The following is a 21,617-nucleotide window of genomic DNA, read 5'->3' as shown; positions in this document are numbered from 1 at the left end:
CTGCCCGCGGGCGGTGGCGGGGCCAGGTGCGTCCAGCCCCGCGCTGCGGCCGCCGCCGGCTTATAAAGGGGGCGGGCCGGGCCTGGCGGGTGGCGCAGCCGGGATGGTAAGTGCGGATCAGCGTCCCGTCGGGGCTTCTCGCTCTCTTCTTCTTTTTCTTCTTCATTTTTCTTTTCTTTTTTTTTTCCCCCTTCATCACCACTTCTTTCACACAGCATAGAGAATGAGAAAGCATTGCGCTGTTTTCTCTTGCAAACTAATGAAATTTTGAACTGATGCTGTCTTTGTGATGTCGCGTGAAATCCACATGCATCTGCCCACCTGAGAAATGCGGCACGCAGCAGAAGTGCATCAGAAAGAATGCTGAGATGGGATGCCGTGCCACTGGCTCCAGGTCCCTTTGCCTGCCCTGGGTCCGTGTGTGCTGGCACACTGCTCAGGGGAATGTTTCATTGCCTTAAACCCAAACCTGCTTGCAAAATCTGCAACCAGGTGATACGGGAACTAATTTGCAGTGGCATTTTGGATCATGAGCTGTTGGGGAGCACAGAAGCCAGGGTAGCAAACCACAGTGAATGGGATGTGAGCACAAACACACATCCCCAGACACCCTGGTTTTCTGGGCGTCACGTTGTCCCAGGCCGGTGCTATCAACAGAAAACCAACAGCACAGAACGGAAGTTGGAGTGAATGAAACCTCTGATTTCCTCAGGTGAATTGTTGCTTATTTTCCTCAGGCCCAGGACTTCATCCCCTGCAGATGTGAAGCTCCTACAACGCTCGCTCCAGTTTCCAAGGGACGCATGAGGAGATGAGGTGTTCAGGTACGTGTGTTTCTATATTGTTTATCATATACAATGCCAGCATAACTTTGCTTTGTCACACTCCAAAACTGCAAAGACATAACTGCATGTAAACCCGCCATAAAAGTGTTTTAGCAGATTGACCAGCACTGCTAATCCAATTTGTATCCTTGTGCAACGCAGGCTTATCCAGTGTCAGGGAAGACTGCTTCATTTCAGTGGGATTTCAGCGGGATAGCAAACAAGAAATCCCACTGATGAAGCTGGGAGCTGTAACCACGCTCTGCTTTTGTTCATGACCATACTGACTCAGCAGTGGCAGTGGCGATGTTTGTGTCACTAACAGGCACGCAGAGCCAGCTTAACAGAGGGAGAAAACACTGGAAAGTAATATGCTATTACCTGATCACATAGTAAATTAAACCCCCGCACTGCCAGCGGGACTCAAAGACTGTTTTTGGCTATCATTCAGGACAAGCTCAAGTAGATTTCCATGAGTTTTACTTTACATAGATGATAATTATCACAGTCATTGGCTCAGCTCATTGCTGTGGCTTTTTGCTGTTGTCAGCTGTGGCTCCACTGGGACTTCTGGGGACTTCAGTGTGGGGCTGAAACGCTTTGCAGCACCAAGGTCTAACTTCTGTAAATGGAGACCTTCAGTCATTCACGTGTATTGATTTTTATTTAGATATTTAAAATCCCATTGTTTTTGACTGCTTTCATAAGGTGCCTTTGCTGCTGGCCCAAGGCAACACAGAGCTCTGCGAGGCAGGGAAGCTGGGAGCTGCCCAGGAAGCTCGGAAGCTCTGCTTGGATAAAAGCGACTGGCTCAGGTATGATTCTCACTGCGGAGTGCTGCGCGTTGGGGAACACCGATGGAATATTTATTGCTGGGGAACTGAATGAGCTCAAGGAAAAGGAGTTTGGCACAGGCTTTTCTGGAAGCTGGGAAAGACCTTTCAGCAGTTATTGCAGCTTTGCTCAAAGAAAGGTTTTTGCTGTTGTTTTCACATGATTCTTTTGCCCCCCGAAGGCCGAAATACAGCTTACAGGACTCCAATTTTTAAGTTAGAAAACAAAAGCGATAGGACAAGCTCAGAAAGGCTTGAGTGATGCTGGGTGTACAAGGACATGCAGATGTTGATCCCAGTCTTTTGAGCCATCAAACTTCCCCCTTCAAAACACGGGTGCTGTGTTCTGTGGCGCTATTCCCCTTTATATCTGCTAGGAACATTTTTCTTTCTGCAGTAAATGGAGCCCTGATTACCTGTGAGGCTGTTAATAAAAAAATACACGCAGTCTCACATCCCATATCATTTAACTAATAAGTGTTTTTTTGAAAAAAATCACACTTATTCTAATGTTGTTGGTTATAAATGGGACCTACCATGGCAGCACCGCTCAGCGTGGTCAGCCAGGTTTGCTCAGAAAAGCAAAAAGTAATCCTTAGAGTGCTCACTGTAATACCAAACAAAAGAAAAATCACCTTTTCAAGGGTGTAAGATAGAATTGTAGAATGACAGGATATACGAGTTGGAAGAGACCCATAAGGACTGCTGCATCCAACTCCTGGCTCCATGCAGCACCACCCAGAAAGTTCTCATTCTGTACCTGCGTGTGGCAGCAAATCAGTTTATGAACAGTGAGCCCAAAAGTCACTCACATCCTTATGCAACAGCCTTGGTTTTCCCAGAGCCGGCAGCATTCACATTTCTGATAGGAGTTGCTTCTAGAAGGCATCCATTTCAGCAGTCAGGAGATAATGTGACTCCAGGCTTTATCTCTGGGTGGTGAAAATACTACGTTCACTTAGTAAGTTTTTTTGGTGCATGCATGCCCACAACCTGTGTTTATTTTCAAGCTGAGGTTGCAGACAGGTAGTTTGTACCCAGCAGGGGCTGTGCCATGGGCTGTGCCGGCAGCCTGGGTGCTGCTTGCACCCCACAGTCTCCTGGTCCCACAGTGACTCCTGGCCGTGGGGCTTCCAGTCTCCTCCTGGCAGCACACGAGGAGTTGCAGTGTGAGCGCAATGGGAGTATGGCAGACATGAGGTGAGGGGTGATGAGGAGGTTGGGGAGCTCTGGTCCGGCACTGAGGTTCACGCACCACATGAGCCCTCAGCCACGGCTGCCAGCCTCATGGACACTCTTGTCACTTACAGGCCCCTCCCCACCAGGGAAGCCCCCCATGGACTGTAGGCATTTACCTGAGGCCCGCAAGGAGACCCTGAGCCCAGAGCCCGAGTCACCACCACCTCCAGCTTCCAGCAGCAGCCCCTGCCTACCCCCTGCAGTCGGGCCGCGGGCCGGGACAGGCCCAGGGCGACCCGCAGCTGCCAACGCTGCACGGGAGCGCAGCCGGGTGCAGACCCTGCGCCATGCCTTCCTGGAGCTGCAGAGGACGCTGCCCTCCGTGCCGCCCGACACCAAGCTCTCCAAGCTGGACGTGCTCCTCCTGGCCACCACCTACATCGCGCACCTCACGCGCAGCCTCCAGGATGAGGAGGAGTCTCCAGGAGAGGCCCTGGGAGCCCTCCGAGGAGATGGGTACCTCCATCCTGTCAAGGTAGGACACCTAACTAGTGTTCAAATATTCAGACGAAACCGGCAATTGCAGGCTGATTTACCTTGCTAGAACGCATGCGCAGAAAGACTGCTTTAGCTGAGTCTGCCAGAGCCATATAACTATGCACCTGGCTGCTGCAGGCCTGGTGGAAATACCTGGAGTTGCTGGCGTTTCCCCTCCTTCAGGGACTTTTCACAAAAATATCCAATACAACTGAAGTCCAAGTGCAGTGGGACTCCATCCTAAGAAGGGAAATGCCAGTATCTGCTCAGTGTCCATGGGAAGCCTGGCAGACCCGCTCCAAACCCACCACAATATATGGGGGAACTGCTAAGATGTGAAATGCTCTACAGCAGCCATCCTGGCCATGGCAGTGCTTGGCAATGTCTACAAGTCTGCAGTTTCTCCTGCTGAAGCAGCCAAGATAAGAAATAAGACATTAATTACTGGCCATGCATCAATTCCTCCTGTGAAAGTGCTTTTCTGATGCTTGTATTTCACGTAGTTGGTACATGCTGCTGTTTCTCCTGCCTTCATCAAAATAGGTCCAGGAGATGCAGAGGACATGAAAGGGGAACTGCTGTTAGGAAGTACCCGTGGATGGGAGCTGTTTCCAAACACATGTGATGCTGAAATGCTGCGAGGTGTTTTCTTTGGCTCCAGCCTAAGGGAGTGAATTAGCGCACTGCTGTTTTTTTATTAAGAGGCTGATGAATTCAGAATGATTTAATTATGATTAATTCGTGAAGTAATCCCTAATTCCTCTAAAGTGACTGAGTCACAGAGACCTCCTTGTTCATGCTCTTGGTCGTGGTAAAAAGCGCGATGTGAACGTAGGCTTCCCAGCGCATTCGAATGATTAGCAGGCTCATTAGGGAAGCAAAACCTTTACATAAATCAGAACATGGCTATAATTTAAGAAAAAAAAAAATAAACACTGTGATGTGTTTCAAAATAAGCTCTCACTAGCTTCAGTTAGCTCGCTTGGCCAGGGTGAGGGGACACAGGTCTCACAGCACTACTCAACGGCTGCCAACTACTGCCGGCAGAAAAAATAGCCATTAAAGCAGTTAAACGATCCAGCTGCACATTTCCCAGGCTACTGGAATACAGCAACAGTTGATTCATTCAGCAGTTATTTTTGATAATCCTATTTGCGTTTCATTTACCTGCAGTTTTGCCAGAGATCCTATCAGTCTAACCAAACTTTCTGATATTTTGGGTAGTAAATTAATGCTCTAGTTGGAACTAGAACAGAAGTGTCCCAGAGAAATCACAGTAAATGCTTCAAAAAATCTGAGTGCAGGATATGAGAAGAGCAGTGCAGATAAGGGCTGTAACAACACTCCTGTGTCAAGCACAGTAAATGCAAATAATGTGGAAACTAAACCGTTCAGGTGCTGTTGTGTGTACACTGACCAGGAAGCAGGGTTAATTACTTCAAGTTAGGTAATGTCTCAGATGCCTTAATATAGATGAATTCATAACATCAGGTTTGCAATAAAAACACCAAATGAGATCTTTGGGTCTTTCTAAGAGAGAACATTCTGCTTCTTTATGTCTTTAAATGGAAGGGCTGAAATCTAACTGCAGTGCTAATGCTTTGACAGCCCCCTTCCAGTTTTAGAGCTACCTTTGTTGCTCAGGAAAGGTGCCAGCCTGTTCCCCCAAGTGCCTTAATTTTAAAAGAATGGTACTACTTGGAAGACCATGCTGGCTTTTTCAGGTATTTCTGCATCAAAGGGATGCCTGAAAAGACAGCATGTTGCATCCAATTCTAACAACCAAACTCAGCTTACCACGCTCAAGCTGAGCTCGTCCATTCCTACAGCAAGGCATACAGCCGAACACCCACAGCACGGCAACTCCCAGGCTGCAAGAAAAACCCTCCCCACCAGAGCAGGCAGGCTGGCACAGCTGGGTGTGCATGCAGGGGCTGCACGCAGAGCCAACACTGGCGCATCCTGGCAGTGTCCCTTCCAGCATCGAGGGAATGGTTTGCTTTGTTTTAGTGGCAGAGCAGCTGCAATGCAACTTGTGGTGAGACACCTCAGCAGTGTGAGTTACAATTGTTTGTTGGGTCATGAGAATTTCTAGGAACTATATCTCACAGTTTATTCCCAAAGATATCCATGCTGCAGTTCCTTTGCACAGATCCTAATTTTCCAGTAAGTGACAAGACACAACTTTTTTTGGCATTACTGTCAGATTCTTATTTTCTTCTGTCATGATTCCATCACCACATAAAGCTTTGCTTTTGTCACTCAGAGCTGCATTCAGACCCCAGGTGTTTCAGCACGGTGCTTGTTCTTGTCTTGCAGAAATGGCCGATGCGATCCAGGCTATACATTGGAGCGACAGGACAGTTTCTGAATCACTCAGCACAAGGAGAAAGTGCAAACCAAGGAGAAACATCAACAAATTCTCAACAGTAGTCTCCCTTTTCATTAAAAAAAGTTATTTATTACACCACATATATATTTAAATTTAAAAAAAAATCACATCGGCAAGCCGTAATTCCTGAAATACTGTTTGTGGATCAGAAAGAATTGGTTCTTAAAGATCTCTGATACCTCATTAACTTCATGAGACTTATCACTGGCTTCTATCATTGAGGATACTGCTGGTATCTGAACCAGGGCAACAGGAGAAGGCAGCTGCTGTCAGCACTGACAGCAACAGGGGCAAGATTGCTGACAACAGCTGTTTTCATCCACCTCTGCACAGGAAGCTGATAGGTACACGATGCGAAAAAGGGACAAGGAAATGCATACTGGCTAAGTGCAGTGCAAGCTCTGAAGAAAAACAAATGGCAAACTAGTCTGCAAATAGCCATCAAAATAACGCGTGCCCTTTCCTTGTGGTATGAAGCTAATAGCAGAAAGCCCACAGACAGCAGTCAGGTCATGCCTTTATCCTTCAGGTAGTCATAAATGCATGGAGCTCTTTGAAAATGGGGGCGCACATTCACCTCAAGTAAAGATGTACTGAAATTTATTCTACACACACACAACAAACACAGACTGCTCTACAGACTAAATGTAGTTCCATTAATTATTACTTGTATTGATCTATAGCCTTGTGTTGCATGTGATGTGTCTGTTAAGTGTTACCCCAGAACTATTACATCAAAATACACTCCTCTCATCCGGGGCTTCAGATGAATGAGCCCTGAGAGCTGGCTTGTTCACAGCACATGATTCACTACATCATTTCCTATATTTAGGCAAGAAATATTTAAACTAAATGCACCAGTGCCATCTAATGTATCTGTTCTGTAAAACACCGTACTTTTCATATATTGTTATTGTCAAGGTAAACATTAAATATTATTCACTGGACATTATATATTTATTGAGATGCAAAATCTGTATCACTTCTGTTTCTAATTGCATAGGGTAAACAGTTACCTGTAATAACGTCATGGAGTTGTTCAGTGTTCATTCCTCAGTGTATAGGAATGGGGTAATTTTGGCTCTTTAATTTTGGGAGTGCATTTATACTAACAGTTCTGAGGACTTCTCCACAACTTAAGTCTTAAAATAACGCACGAGATGAGGGCATAAGATGCAGATGAAGTTTTAGGCTGAGAAAATGCCAAGTAGGATGGCAGAAGCACGGAGAAGTCACGTGGGGTTCACACATAACTAAAACCTATATTAATGACAGCAGGTCAGGGCAAAAAGAAGCGGTGAAATTAACAGCCAGAAGGCAGTGCCAAAGCTCAGCCTGCACTGTGGGCAGGTAATAACATGCCGACGAATCACCATTAGGAGAAAACGCGACATGTGCGTGCTGCATGCTGTTACATGCAGTTACCTGGTGCAGCAGCAGCTCCTAAATAACATACCTGGAGGGGACAGAATTCAGGAGGCCCACAGCAAAGCAACACAAAATGCCACCCGCTGGTCTGCAAAGGCTTCTTCCTTTCATGCCACTGCGAGGCTTTGGGAAGTAAGCACGTAAAACACGGGGGACGCACGTGCGGACAGCACGGCCGGCCCAGCGATGGCAGAGGTCGGCCAGTGTGGGGGAACTGACCTTTAGCGGTCCGTTCCAACGTACGGCTCTAAGCTGCGTCCGCACGCCGCTGCCGAAGGGAACGGTTCGTCACAGGCCAGCGGAAGGACGCGGCCCGCTCCCTGTCAGCACCGCTCTGCTCACAGACACGGAACGCCCTCTGCCCGCCGCCACACGCGCACCACCCGCTCAGCCACAGCCATGCGAGCCGCTCCCGCTCTTCCAACCCCCCCTCAACAGCCCAGAGCCGCGCCTCCATTCACCCCGATCTCCCGCCAACCCCATCGGGACCGACTCACCGTCACCACAGCGCGACGGCGACGCCACCTTTTGCGCGTGCGCAGCTCCGCCGGAGGTGCCCGCAGGCCCGCGCGCCTTTCCCGCCCCGCCCCGCGGCGCGCGCTCTATTTAAGGCCAGCGCGCGGCTGCACTGCCCTTTCCTGAGGCGGCGCAGCGCGGGGCAGCAGCGGTGGGCTCTACGGCCGGGCCCTGGTGGTGCGGGGCGTGGGTCGGTAGTGCTGCAGCGGCTGGCTGGAGGAGCCTCTCTGAGTTCCGTGAGGCTTGGGGGCGCACGAACCCGGGGCCGTGCTCGGCGCACGCCGCTCCTGAGGGCGGGCGGGCGGCTGGCCGGCTGGCTCCGTGCTGTGCGGCGGGCACGGGGCGCAGCGCCGGTCTCGGGTGGTTGCAGAGGGCTGTGGCTCGCTGATGCTGCCTTGCAGCAGCTCCACGTCAATCCCACGTCAATCTCGGCGCTCGATGCTTTAAGTGAGTCGCTTCTAGTTTGTTTGTTTGTTTTGTTTTTTCTTTTAAGGCATTAAGTTATGTCGCCAGCAGTTTAATTTGAAGAGTGCAGTCCTGGCAGTGAAATGAATCCGACCTCTAAACTGAAAGCAGTAATTGTTGGCTGCGTTTACCAAACCTAAAGCATCACTTGAGGGATGAGCGAGTGTTATCAGCCTTTGCTTTGCTCACCAGAGGTGCCTGATTGCTATCAGTGGCCTCACCTCGGTGCTGAGTGGTGCAGCTCAGGCTGATGCCTGCTGGCCTGGGCAGGATTCTCGCAATGCAATGTGACCTGTGAGCTTAAAGTGGGTCTAATTGGGGTGCTGACCTCACAGGCTGCTCATCAGGCCTCTGAAGTAGTGGGAAATGAGGCACCTGGAGAGACTTGGTTTTGCTGATAAGCCACGTTGATTGGCAAGCACATGTCCTAATTGTGAAGATAAATTACTGTTTTTCCCCAGTTTGGCTGGTGCTGCACTGTGACCCTGAGCGTGCCCTTTTTGCACAGCAGGCACAGATCCCAAAGGGTCAGGGCAGCCCCAGGTGTCTCTGTGGCCTTGCTCTGCTAGGGCCATAGCGCAGGGGCTGACCTCGAGTTCAGCTTGTCAGGAAACCCATCAATCAGTGCTGCAGAGCACAGTCCACAAAGGGCTTAGAGGCTGTCTTATTTGCTGTACTGTGCTGGGATACTCCTCTCCCTGGTGGTGGTTGTTCATTAGGAGCAGCCTGATCTTACAATCTGTCATTCTTCGTTCTGGAACTCTTCTGTTGGTGGAATACAATCTTTTTAACCTTAATTTTGACTGACACTCTCTGCTTTTCTCCCCAGGTCCTGGTGAAGCCAACAATAGTCTCATTTCATATTTTTTTTTGCTGGCTTGCTTTCCCCAGATAAACGCTGTTGTGTTTTGCTCGAGGCCCAATAGTAGAATGCTCAGAATAAAACCTTTTTTTCTTCTCTTCCTTGTTTTAGGCAACAAAGGCAATTAGGAGATGAGTTGGTTTCTGGCTTTGGGAATCTTCAGGCTCGGCTCTGTGCTGTTACCTTGCAAGCAGGAAGATGTCACATGAATTGTGACAGAAGTATCTCTCACTGTTCTTAGTGGTGAGGAAATCATCCAGAGCTGTCTCCTGAAATCGAGGTCTTGATTTCTGCAGCTGTTTATGACTTGTAAATTGTCTTACTGATGGAACAAGATGTATGATCATTTGCATGAAGGGTTAAGTCTTAAACTGTCCTAGAGAGTATTCCTCAGTTAGCACAGACCAGTTAATACGTTTTGAATTACTGACTGATTTCCTACTACTAAGCTTTTTACTTACATAATGACTCCATTTGTCTATGATGGAGCTGAGTTTGCCTTACCATGTACTACTGCCATGCATTTTGGAAGGTGAGGTTTTATCCATTTTTAAATTAACAACCATAGCCCTTAAAATCTGGCCTTTTGTTCTTTGGACTTGAACTCCATGACAGTAGAGAGCTAACTGAGCTTTTACTGAGGCTAAAATTCTAAAAGGTATTATACCAGCTATAAGGCCTTTGCAACTGCTGTGTTGTGGGGTGTCAGTATCAATTTAAGAATCATGAAGGGATCGGAAATGAGAGACTTGAGAACACTGGAGAATCCTGTTTTAACTGGATAAATAGTTTTGTGACGGATTAACCAGATGTTAGCTGGAAGTAAAAGGCTGAAGTAGAGAACATGTACTCAAATTGCTATCCCTGCTGGTACTTAACCACATCAGTCTGTCAGAATACAGAGTGGACAGAGAATTGTGGCAGTGAACTTCACCTCTGGGAAAAAAAGAAAAAAAACACTTGGCATCTAAGGCCTGAATGTATCGGCAGAGACCCATGTTGTTGTGCCCTAAAAGAGCTTTTCTTTTTTTCCTGGCTACACCAAATTAGTTCTATGCTTAATGGTTGAAAACACAGTTCTGCTTAGATTTCTAGAAGCACATTTCTGGAGGCCAGCCTAATAAATCCCCTTGCACTTGGTACCTGGGAAAAATAGCTCCAGTCTTAGGGTGCGTGGGAACCTGTCTGCTGGCACTGTGATGATGACTCTCTGCCGTTTACCCAACTGATTTCTGTGATGAGTAACACTATCTCTGATGTGCCAGCTCGTCAGTAGGTGGCAAATCAAATGGGATAAACCTTTTGTTTCTGATTTGATTTATTCTAATCTTTCAAAGGTTATCAGATGACTTTCTCCGCTGACTTCAAGCTGTGTATAGCCAACAGCAGACTGTTGATTTCCAGAAGTATGGGTGTTTAAGAAGGTAAGTTGTTTTTCTGCTGTGATGCTACAATGCTGAGGCTTCAGCAAGCTGTTCACTAGCTGGGAGAGCTTGCTAGCCATATTTGCTGCTGCATGCAGTTGTGCCAGCTTACAGTGGCTTAAGATGTGGCCTGTTACTTAAGCTTTTAGACTGCTGCCTGACTTTGCAGTTCTTACTCGTGATCCTTCTACAAGAACTAAAGTTTTTGCTTAAGTTATCACATAGGTAAAGCTGGGGAGAGGAAAGAGTAAAAAGTTGGGTTCTTTTTGCTGAATATTGTTCTTCTAAGGATATGTAGTCATATGTAGTCCTTATGGCTTAAGCAGAATTCTTTTCAGAATTATTTCTGATAAGTCTATTACAAAAATAGTTGTGCTGGCATAATGATGATATCTTTGCCGTTTACCCATCTGACTGGTTGTTGATGTGTATCATTGGATCTGAAATGCCAGCACGGTTAGTAACTTTGTATAATTTCATATGAGATTAAGCTTATAGAAAAGTGGCTAAATTTGAAATGCTTTGGCTTTTTTTACAGGTTGAGAACAGTGTGAAAAGTGGATTTCTAATGCACTTGGAAATGCTTTGCTGGCCCTTCTTGCTTCTCAGAAGCACTGCTTGATTTGACTGTGCTCTGGGTGAAGTCCTGTGACTTGTAATACCATGCTGAAAGGAAGAAGTTGAGTAAGATGGAGTTAGAGTTTAGATGAAAATGTGAATAATGCCTGAATGAAGTTCAAGTGAGAGTGGAGTGAGAAGTAGCCCTTCAGACAATGTTAGAACTCGGTATGAATATTCAAGTGCAGTCAAAATTTGATTTCAGGGTTAAAACACAGGAGATTTTGTTTTCTTGCCTAAATTAGTGTATATAATAATGGTAGAAGCTGTTCTGCTCATTTTCAATGCAATGCTTGTATAAATAAAATCCTGGATTTATATTTCCAATGGCTGTAGTGTTTTGTTAAGGCTGTGTAAATGGTAGCACCGTGATGTTGCTGCATGACCTGTGCCGAAGTTACAGCAAGCCCTCAGTATTTGTTCAGTTTATCCATCTTCGAGTAGAAGTCTGTCCATTTTGCTGCTGCGTTTAATGTGGGCCTCTGATATAAAACTTGCCCAGTGTTGTGCTACAGCTGCAGCATTGGTAGGAGGAGAAAGCAAGAGAAGGCCCTACTTAGAACAGCGTACCCACTGTATCAGTCTTCACACTCATTTTTGCAATGAGGCAGTTAGGCTGGAACTCCTTGAGCTGCCTCCTCCCTGGTGGGCCTACTAATAATTTTTTTTTGCTCTCCTGTCTCCAGTGTCCTTATCTAAGCTTTATTTCAGATTGCAGGAGCATACCTGCATCCTGTGCTGACATGATGGTGCTGTAATGTAAAACTGAGATATAAAGCAAGAAGCAGTATGGTGATATAAATCTTAAAATTTATAGTACGTTATATAGTACATGAATAACTTGAAGTTGTCTTACATCAGTACTGTTTTTTGTAGTGTATTTAAACTATTCCTTGTTGGATAATGCATTTAAAAAGAAGCAACAGGAAAAAGTACAGTTCACAGTTGAAATGAAATACAGTATTCAGCATTCTTGGTTTAAATGTTAGTTACTTTATTAAAAACTTGTCTGTGTTCATCCAGTTAAATCATAGTGGTAGCTGGGAATAGAAGTTCAGATTCTGGCTTTATTCTGAAGCCGTGGCCTTCCAGAATAGAAACATCACTTCTGTCTTTCTTCAGTGTTACCAGGAAACTTCAACTAAATCCTATCAGCTATGCTTTATTTCTTTGCAAAATAGCACTGAAAATAGTTGTCTATTTTTCTGTAACTGCAGTGCCAGAAAGCTGAAGTAGAAGCTTCGGACTCGCAGCAGAGTTCATTCTTCATTAGTGCTAACGTAAGTCCCTGGGCTATATGCACCAATAAACTGAAGCAGTTGATGGTGGCACTGCAGTAAGTAAATATCTCTCTGTTGGAGGCTGTTTTCATCACTGAGGTCGAATGGAAATACTGCGTTTGGTTCTATGCACAATGCTGACTTACCTAAGCAAAGAAGAAATCAGTTCAGGCCTTAGGAGGCTTGGCAACCTTTGGCCAGTATTTTTAAGGAGTGGAGAGGAAAAAAAAAAAAAAAGCTGCCGTGCAGATCACTTAGTTCATTTTGTGAGTTAGTACTTCTGTATTACATTGTGATTCTGTCACTGCCAAATTTGTGTGTGAACAAATGTGACATGATAATGAAAACATTTCTTCAGGGAAAGAGTTCTGCCTAGGGTTTAACCTGGACCGATGCTAAAGCAGCAGAAGTGTCTCCAGTGTGCTATCGTAAGGATAGAGGCTTGGTGCTGTTTGGGGCCTCATTATGGACAGTACTGAAGCACACCACTGGAAAGTCAACTGAAAGATCTCAGCTTTCACTTGAAATGAAATACTTCTGTTACTGCAATTGACTTAAGGTAAGTTTTTTTCAAGCTGACAAAACATGAAAACGATACACCCAACACTAAAGACTGCCTCACCGTATTTTAGGGTAAGAGATGACTCAAACAACAGGATGGCAATCAATGCGTCTTCCTCAAGGACTTTCTTCCTCAAACTCAGTTTAGTATGAGCTTTGGACAGTGAAATCCTAAGAGATGAATGTAAGCATGTCAGAATGGTTGAAACAATTGCAGAAATGAAGAGGTTGCATATTTTTCCATTGCAAGCATTTCTGTAAATCAAGAGGTAACGCTGTACTTCTTGCTTTAAAAATAAACTTATGTAAGAGAAAGCTATGAAAATGTAAACCCCATTTTTATTTTTCTAGACAGCTTTAATGGGAAAAAAAAATTGAAGAAACATTGAGTCTAAGAAATAGTTCATTCTTTAAATAGTTCATTTTTTAAAACCAATCCTATAAGGTGGTATTCATTAATGTTAAGATACTCTTTATACTTGAACTCTTCCAAACTCAAACAATGTCTGCATTTTTACTTAATAAATTGAGCTGGTTAGCAGTTTCTAATGGAAACTGAGATGTGTTGCGATGAGCATTGGACATACAGGATTTTTAGTGCAGATGCTGATAATTTCGATCCACGCAAAGAATCTCTCCTCACTCTACGACTTGCAAGATAGTAGCCCTGAATGAGGTTTTCTGCTTCAGAACTCAGTTGGACATGAAGATTCTTTGCGAATGAAATAAACTAGAGAGAAGGTAAAAAATTTTAAACATTTAACTGTGGGAAATAAATAATACACCTTTTTTTTTCATACCTTTTAACATACTGGCATAGTAAGAGAGGTAAAACAGTGTATTTCACCATCAATTTTTGTAAAAAGCTTGTCACTGTTCAGCTATGCATAAGGGTAGATTTTAGATACTGGGCTGAATTACCAGTTACAGAATTACAGGGATTGGAAGGAAGATGAACCTGCTAAAGCAGGTTCCCTATTGCAAGTTAATTGTATTAGAAATACTGACAGTTTCTTTAGAATGAAATACTAATTTTTATAGAATCAGAGAATGGCTTGGGATGGAAGGGATCTCAAGGATCATGAAGCTTCAACCCCCCTGCCTCAAAGAGGGCTGCCAGCCTCCAGATCTAATACTAGTTCAGTACTAACTAGTAAATATTTCACACTAAGTTTTATGACTGACTATAAATTGTTCTTCTTAAAAGCAAGTATTAGAGGGCTGTTCTCATAGAAATGTTGACCCAGCATGCTTTTCAGAAGGCAGGTGATGCTGAATTTATTATGCCAACTCTGACAGAACTGAAGCTAAGTAAGTTTCCTGATGATCTTCTCAGTGCTGGGGGGCAGAGGTACAAGGTGAATATTGACAGGTTTGAAAATAATCTGTCAGAGTATCAGGACAGAACCTTCTGATTCTAGGAACAGGATGATATTTAGGAGCAAGTTTCTCACACAGAGGGAGGTGACACACTGGAACAGGTTACCCAAGGAGGCTGTGGATGCCCCATCCCTGCAGGCATTCAAGGCCAGGCTGGATGTGGTTCTGGGCAGCCTGGGCTGGTGGTTGGCGACCCTGCACACAGCAGGGGAATTGAAACTAGATGATCATTGTGGTCCTTTTCAACCCAGGCCATTCTATGATTCTATACGATTCCAAGTATAATGCATTGCTAAATTATTAGATAATAACTAACTACCTCTTCATAATCCTGTGTTCTGAACTGCTGTGAGACTCTGTACAGCATGGCTTCAGGATTAATGGCTTTTTGCAAGACATGATGCACTACAGGAAAAGACAGCTGACACAAAGGAAATTCATTGTATATCAACAGCCCAAAAACATCTAAAAGATTAGGTGGAATCAAACTCAGGTCCTGAAGAGAAGTTCCAGAGAAGAAAACAAATTATTATGGAATTTTGACTATTAGAAACATTGCAATTTTTTCAGTCTGCAATATTCAATATCCATATGCCAAAGGGTGCAAGAATAGCTAATGAGTTATCTATAATATAAGCAACATAATTGTGTTTCAGTAGTAGTTGTCAAAAGCTATTGTGAATAAAATAAATGGCATTTACTTTTGGGAAAGCTAGCTCATTTTAGAAGATACTTGATTTAAAGTCACTTAAGCTGTTTGTTTTCATTATTTCCCAAGCTGAAATAACAATAACCAGAAATAACTGTCAGTTGCTTTACCATCTGCCCAATTAAAAAGCTGTCCCTTGCTGTCTGTTTCTTTGGGGAAGAACCCACATCTACATAAGACCAGAAGTTGGTCTGAACTGAAATAGTCACTTGTTGGTCAGCCTCTTCTCCATACTTCTTCCCAGGAATGAACAGCGTTGTCATCCTGCTCTCTAGCACTAGGAGAGGACAAAAAACATCAGTGATGTGATTGATGTAGTTTGACTATAAATTCTAGTTCCAAGCACAGTAGCTCAAAAGAGTCATTATTTTATTTCACTGAATTTGTCTTAAGTTTTGGCACTTCCACACCAGCAGTTTTGAGGGCTGAGTGTGTGAGTGCCTAAATCTGTTAAAGGCTAGATCACATATCCTGCAAGCCTGATGAATACACTTCTCATTCCACCTTACTGTAGTGCTTGTTTTGCCAATAAATGGATCCCTGTGCTGGAGCCTGTATAGCAAATGCAAGCTTACAGGGTTTTGCCATTTTTAACCTCATTTCTTTCAGACTTGTTAAAAATAGCTGATATTTTCCAAGCATTTGAGGGCCATAAGGTGAGGAACAGACCTAGCTGAGGCGTTATGTTTGTTTCATTCTGTCCCCTCATTTGTTAGTAGATATGAAATTACCGGATTGCAGGAGTTCAAGTTTATCCTTCTTGTATGAAGAGAAGTCTCCTATGTAACAGATACCACCCTGAGCCAGCAGAGCACTGCAAGCTTGAATACTAGCACTTCCAGTTCCATGTTTATCTTTGGACACAGAAGGAAAGATGTCACTAGAGGATGGGTGGCGTATGCCACGAGGCAGGAGACACAGGCTGTAATTCAGAAGCCTAGAGGATTAAATAATTGTCAGTCGTAAGCTGTCAAAACATTGCTTAATTTTTCTAAATTAACACTGTTCTTAACATGTGGTAGTGATAGATGTATCAAGATCTACCTTTAAACAACAACAAATTTAAACCACTGTCAAGACTACATGTGTAAAATATACTTCAGTACAAATACAGAAATCTAAGCCCCAGGAGGACTGCATTTCTGATGATTTTAACATGAGGCAAACCATGGCTTGTAACAGAAGTAATACCTAGGAAATCAAAGAAGTCCCCAAATGTAACCCCATGCCATTAATGCCTACTCCTGTTCTAGGGCAAGGCAGAGGATTCATAATTCTCTTGGCCATTGGGGGAAAAAAGAAGAGGCTGGTAACTTCTAGGCTGCAGCCACCTGGGTTACATCCCCAATTCTTTTTGAGAAAGGAGAGTGCTCAATTTTTCATTTTTTTTTTAATCTCCCCTGCACTATATTCCTTGGCACACAGTTACACACTGCTTGGGTCCACAGTCAAAGGCTCCTTATGATTTTAAGATGTTAAAGCATGATTTCTTCTCATATTAAGAAACAGCATAAAATTATTGATTAAAATAGTAAGCATTGGTAAGTTGGCTGTTACACTGATCCCAAGATGTTACACTGATCCCAAGATGTCTACTTAGACAGGTTAACGATAACAGAATACTGTGTGCATAGCATGGCACCATGTAAGCTTCTCTGAAGTAACTCTGCCCCAAGCAAGCCAGGACATAACTGAAAATTAAGGTAGCTGAGAAGCTAGCAATGGAAAGGCTTAAAGTGACACAAGATTTGAGAAGCAGACAACTTCACTTTCATAATCACCAGCTTTTGGAGCAACCTTAGTTTTGATTTTAGAAAAAGGTTTAGTTTGACCTCTGCTAAATAGTGCCAGTCTTAAAAGCTTACAGAGATCATTATGAGACTGTTAGGGGTATTTATTAGCTGCAATCCTATATACATCATTTGAAATAGAGACGTTTCATGGTTATTGTTTAGCAAATCAGAACCCTTTATATGCCTTTTAAGCCTCATCTCTTGCTTTTGATGTAGGGCCAATCCTATTGTCTTAAAACAGTAAAAATAAAAAGAGTTAAGGAATCTCTTTACCTATCAATTATTAGAGTGTCACTTGTCACAATCAGTAGATCGAGGTAATCTGCATTTTCTATTTCACACGTCTGTACCAGACTCAGTAATATTGCCAATTTAAGAGTGTTGTAAGTGCCTGGTGGAACAACTTGAGAAGCAAAAATATTGGCAAGCATGGCTGTAAACCTCCAGCATGAACTTGAGGTCAGTGAGAGTAGATACTTAAAATTCTCACCGATGAAAGAAGGACCTATGTGAAACAAAATAGAGATTAACAAGCACTTAACAGAGCAGTGCAGGCACATTAGAATACATTGCCATTCGAGTCTTTATACAAAAGCTTACAAAGAACTAAGATATTTTTGCATTAAACACAAATTCAGAATGTAAACAGCAGACAGCTATTCATTTTACTGCTCTAAAGGCCGCAGACACGATCTACTAAAACCAATGGGGATAAGAAAGGAATAAGAAACTCAAATATTGGGTCAGTGTCACACATGATTCCCAAGTAGCTTACAAGTGGCAAGGGAAGTTGGGAAAGGGAAGCTGAAGAATTGCAGTAAATAATTATGTCACTTCCCAATGCATGGAAAGAGAAGTGGGGAAGAGACGTTCTCAGCTGACTGACTGAACCCATTCCCAGTTAGAGGAAAGTCCCACCGTGGTTTTGCAATCCAGGCTTCTAGATAACAAAAAGTTCTCAAGATTTTGCAGAAAAAAAAAAAAAAAAGTTTTTCAAAATTTTAAGTCAATTCTAATTGGAACTTCCTTACCATTTGGTTTACAGAGCTCTACACTACTGACTTCTATAAATGCTGTAGCTTGTGGGCCATTTTGTACACAAGCTGGAATTCCTATGATCTTGTAGTGGTTTCCTATTGTCATTCTATTGGCCAGTTCATCTGGAAATGAAAAACAAAACGTGGGGGAGACCTGAAGATGTTTTAGCTAAGAAAAAAAAAGAGTGTTAAAGACACAGTCAGCTTTTCTAAACTGCTTTCATTTCTTACACGTAGTTGCTGAAAACAACAGTTGGAATCCAGGTTTACCATTGTGGAGTAAGGAAGGAGAGTGGGTGAGTAGAAGTAAATTCCTGATAAAGAAAATGAATGATTCACTTGGTTCTGCACTGAAAAGAAAATGGACAGCTGTTTGCAAGTATATTCCAAAGCTTGTGGTTCCACCATTGTTAGTTACTGTCCTATAAACATGACAGGAAAAAAAAAAACCAAAAACCCACAAAAAAAGTGACCACATTACACATGACAAATTGCAAAGATTTCAAAAAGATACACACACAGCTTTGGGAAGCTCTGTAGTTCTGTGCACTTTATTCAGAAGTCACGTTTAGTTTTCAGAAGTGAGAGCTGTGTCCAACTAAGTGTGAATCTCAGCCTGTAAGATCCTGTCTAACTGCACTGCTCACTGAAGCCAGGAGAATTTCAGTACTTGCACAATTCACAGCATCACACCAACATAACAGTACATGCAGCGCTGCCATTCTATCTCATGATCTTGGAGCTACTGTGAGTTTTCAAGAGATGAGCTGTATGATTCCATAGACACTGGGTATCAGATCAAAGCGTAATGTTTTCTGGCTTAGATAAAATCATTGGAAATATGATGATGAATTGTGATTTAGTCAGGTATTCACATTAGAAATCATTTAATGTTTCCAGTGGAAAGCAGTGGTAGTAGAAGCCAAAAATCCTGATTGAATCCGGAAACCAGCTAGATTGAGGAAGGATGTCAAAAACACATGAAATGGGTGCAAAACAGCAGGACCAAAGGAAGTAGAGAGGAGGAAAAAACAAGCTTCAACTAGAATGTAATGCAGCAGAGCTGGCCAGGGGATCTTACTTAAATGAGGACATAGAAGTGAACACCACAGCTATATATTATTCTCTGCAATCATTTTGTGCCTGCATTAGGCAGGTGACGACCCCTCCCCCCCCCCTAATTTTTTTTAGAGAAAGAACCTCAATATAAATTACCATGACTTTCATCAGTTTATTCAGAGAAATGAACCTGTAAGGAAGTGCAGGTAATTGTCACAATTCATTTCTAAAATATTTTTAGCAAGTCTGAGAATTGAAACTCAGCATACCTCTCAAGAAAACTGTAAAAGTCTGAATCCTAAAATGCGATTGATGGTCGGAATATCCTTTTAAAGCATGAAGAACTTTGGCATCAATCATTTCAACTATCTGTTTATCTTTCAGAAAAAAAGGCAAGGAGAAGGTTAGTTGTCCTGAAAACCAAGCTTTTTTCTTTTTTTTCTTTTTCTTCCCTCTAGGAGGCCAGGCTGGATGGGACTTTGAGCAACCTGGTCTAGAGGGAGGTGTCCCTGCCTAAAACAGGGGGGTTAGATCTACATGATCTTAAAGGTCCCTTCCAACCCAAACCATTCTATCATTCTAGGATGACTGCTATCTTTTGGGGCTGTTATCCCCCACAGCCATTTTTGTTTATGTACTGTGTATCAGAAGTAGGGGAATAACAGACCCAGAAATAAAACTACACAGTTCCTACCACCAAGTACTCTGAATTTCATATCTTCCTGCAGTGGTGAGGAACACAAACTGCACACAAAGTCATTCCTCACTGTGGCAGATTCTGTAGCTCCAGGCAGATGCACCCTAATGTACCTAAACCCTGAAAAAGAAAAAAAAAAAAAAAAAGTTTAGTAAACATTTATAATGAGAGCACGGTTTTCATTCTGCATTTCACATTAAGCACAGAAGTAACTAAAAACTGGGCCGGGAAATTCCGAATTCACAAGCGTGTTTCCCGCACGTTGGCCGCCAGATGGCGCCGTGCCCCCATCGCGCATTCCCCACCGCGACTGCAGGGCCTGACTCCCAGCAGCGGAGCGCCCCTATTCTGTGTCGTGTGGGAATGACACCGGACAGATACATGCTGTATATACGCGCCTTCACAAAGACATGCGCCCATAAAGACTGCGTAGGAAAAGGACTCTCACGATAGGTTTTCAATCTGGTAAATTATCTAAATTATTAAAGAGCTCTTCAGGCACTGAACGGGCTGCCCGGGGAGGTGGTGGAGTCACCGTCCCTGGAGGTGTTTAAGAAACATTTAGATGTTGTACTGAGGGACGTGGCTGAGTGGGGAAATGTTGGTGGCAGGTGGATGGTTGGACTGTATGATCTTGGAGGTCTTTTCCAACCTTGGTGACATTACAGTTCTATGAAATAATATTAATTTCTTCTACTACTACCTTCAGAGAATGGACAGGTTTCCCCAGTGCAAAGAAATCTTGCTCCTTGAGTGTATTTTGTGACAGTTCCCATTGCAATCACTATTCCTTCAGACATATAAAATCTCTTAGATGTGTAATTAAATGGAAATGCAGAAAGACTGAGAACATAACTCGGTAATGGTGGTAAATGTGTTGGTTTCAGCAGTATGCTTATCTAACAAGAGACACGATGACATTGAAATAAAAATATATAGATTAAATATATTAAAATGCTGTTTATAAATTCACTGTGCTTACATGAAGAAATGCAACATGGTGTATAAATAGCTTTTAGGAAAAGAAAAAGAAATGTATCAAGTGGAAAAGCAATCATTTATGCCAGGATTCTTGCAATATGTTGAGGTGAGACTTGCACTATGTACAAAGGATAATACAACCAAAGGGAATATAAAGGCTGAAAAATTAATACAAAAAATAATCTTTGCTAATACTTCACCAGACTTAAAAGATTTAAGATCTAACTGGGGAAACAGTGTAGACTCACTTGGGCCTCCGTCTGTAACTGTTCAATTAATGATAATGTCTTAATAGCTATGAAACATACCTGTAATTGAAAAATAACTTCACTTTAGAAAGGAAAATCTAGTTAAAATAGAAAAGGATTATTTTTTGTCAGCCCTGACCACAACTATAAACTTACTGACTGAAAAATCCCTGCAGCTTTCATGGGCCTATGAAGAATGTAGTTTCCAAGAGTTGCATCCAGTTCAGCAACATCAGAAGGGTTTATTGAAATAACGAAACGATACACAGCATAACTTTGTTTTGAGTCTGCAGGAGCAAAAACGGTCTTAAATATTACAGAGGTTTGCTTAACAATACTTACCAATGTTAACAAAATATCTACTGAGTGAGCAATACCGTTGTATTTTTTGCAATCGTGCACGAATTTCTCAAGGCCACCACTTCGGTCAAGGTAAATAAGGATAATTTCCTTCATTTTCTGTATCTCTTTGTGCATCTTCCAAAAAGATCTTTGGACTCTTAATGAGAATTCTGGAATAAGCTGGAAAGAATTAGTTCAGAATTGGCCATGCTACAATAACAATAAATTCCTAAAATGCTCTACTATTCCTCTTATTACTGAATTATTGCACCACCCAACCCTGACCCATCAAAATTAAAGGCAGCATTTAGCCCCTCCTCTCCTTAACTCCCCCCCCAGTCATTGGAGCTAAAGTGAGACATATATAGAGAGCTATGAAGGCTGTCACAGTTGAAAACATGAAACTGAGGAATCATTTGTTTCTTACATTACATTTTCCTTGTTTGCTGTCA

The 21,617-nt window shown here is 43.2% G+C and overlaps 2 protein-coding genes and 1 long non-coding RNA gene across 4 annotated transcripts; 2 read left to right on the top strand and 1 right to left on the bottom strand.

The window, feature by feature from the left end:
- Window positions 1-373: 373 nt before the first annotated feature.
- Window positions 374-6,707, top strand: TCF24 (transcription factor 24). Its single transcript, XM_042869488.1, has 4 exons — window positions 374-492; window positions 1,533-1,639; window positions 2,968-3,371; window positions 5,693-6,707. The coding sequence occupies exons 1-4, from the start codon at window positions 374-376 to the stop codon at window positions 5,804-5,806; spliced, it is 744 nt and encodes a 247-aa protein (XP_042725422.1). The 3' UTR covers window positions 5,807-6,707.
- A 1,313-nt stretch (window positions 6,708-8,020) lies between these two features.
- Window positions 8,021-11,400, top strand: LOC122179295. Of its 2 annotated transcripts, none has more exons than XR_006178630.1 (4): window positions 8,021-8,156; window positions 9,148-9,279; window positions 10,374-10,460; window positions 10,999-11,400. It is a non-coding gene; the product is annotated as an uncharacterized LOC122179295 (long non-coding RNA). The 2 variants fall into 2 exon arrangements; XR_006178631.1 differs by having other exon boundaries at window positions 9,148-9,316.
- Window positions 11,401-12,007: 607 nt separating this feature from the next.
- On the bottom strand, window positions 12,008-21,617 carry MCMDC2 (minichromosome maintenance domain containing 2). Its single transcript, XM_042870070.1, has 15 exons — window positions 21,593-21,617; window positions 21,201-21,345; window positions 20,980-21,110; window positions 20,824-20,883; window positions 20,298-20,493; window positions 19,592-19,714; window positions 19,167-19,274; window positions 17,833-17,961; window positions 17,075-17,306; window positions 15,740-15,945; window positions 15,119-15,285; window positions 14,619-14,795; window positions 13,507-13,649; window positions 12,981-13,090; window positions 12,008-12,504 (listed from the first exon to the last, which is right to left on the bottom strand). The coding sequence occupies exons 2-15, from the start codon at window positions 21,298-21,300 to the stop codon at window positions 12,338-12,340; spliced, it is 2,049 nt and encodes a 682-aa protein (XP_042726004.1). The 5' UTR covers window positions 21,301-21,345; window positions 21,593-21,617; the 3' UTR covers window positions 12,008-12,337.

This window comes from Lagopus leucura, unplaced genomic scaffold (genome assembly GCF_019238085.1).
Source record: "Lagopus leucura isolate 7727_CA_CO unplaced genomic scaffold, USGS_WTPT01 Super-Scaffold_100002, whole genome shotgun sequence".
NCBI classification, from domain to species: domain Eukaryota; kingdom Metazoa; phylum Chordata; class Aves; order Galliformes; family Phasianidae; genus Lagopus; species Lagopus leucura.
Note: the sequence above shows the minus strand (reverse complement) of the source record. Positions and strands in the feature narration are given on the sequence as shown.

Coding starts and splice junctions, on each gene's coding strand:
- TCF24 (XM_042869488.1), top strand. CDS start 374: ATGCCGTGCCACTGGCTCCAGGTCCCTTTGCCTGCCCTGGGTCCGTGT. Junction 493..1,532: donor CTTGCAAAATCTGCAACCAG/GTGATACGGGAA, acceptor TGCTTTCATAAG/GTGCCTTTGCTGCTGGCCCA. Junction 1,640..2,967: donor GATAAAAGCGACTGGCTCAG/GTATGATTCTCA, acceptor TGTCACTTACAG/GCCCCTCCCCACCAGGGAAG.
- MCMDC2 (XM_042870070.1), bottom strand. CDS start 21,300: ATGCACAAAGAGATACAGAAAATGAAGGAAATTATCCTTATTTACCTT. Junction 19,715..20,297: donor AACCTGTCCATTCTCTGAAG/GTAGTAGTAGAA, acceptor TTTCTTTTTCAG/GGTTTAGGTACATTAGGGTG. Junction 12,505..12,980: donor ATCTCTTACCCTAAAATACG/GTGAGGCAGTCT, acceptor TTCTTTGCTTAG/GTAAGTCAGCATTGTGCATA.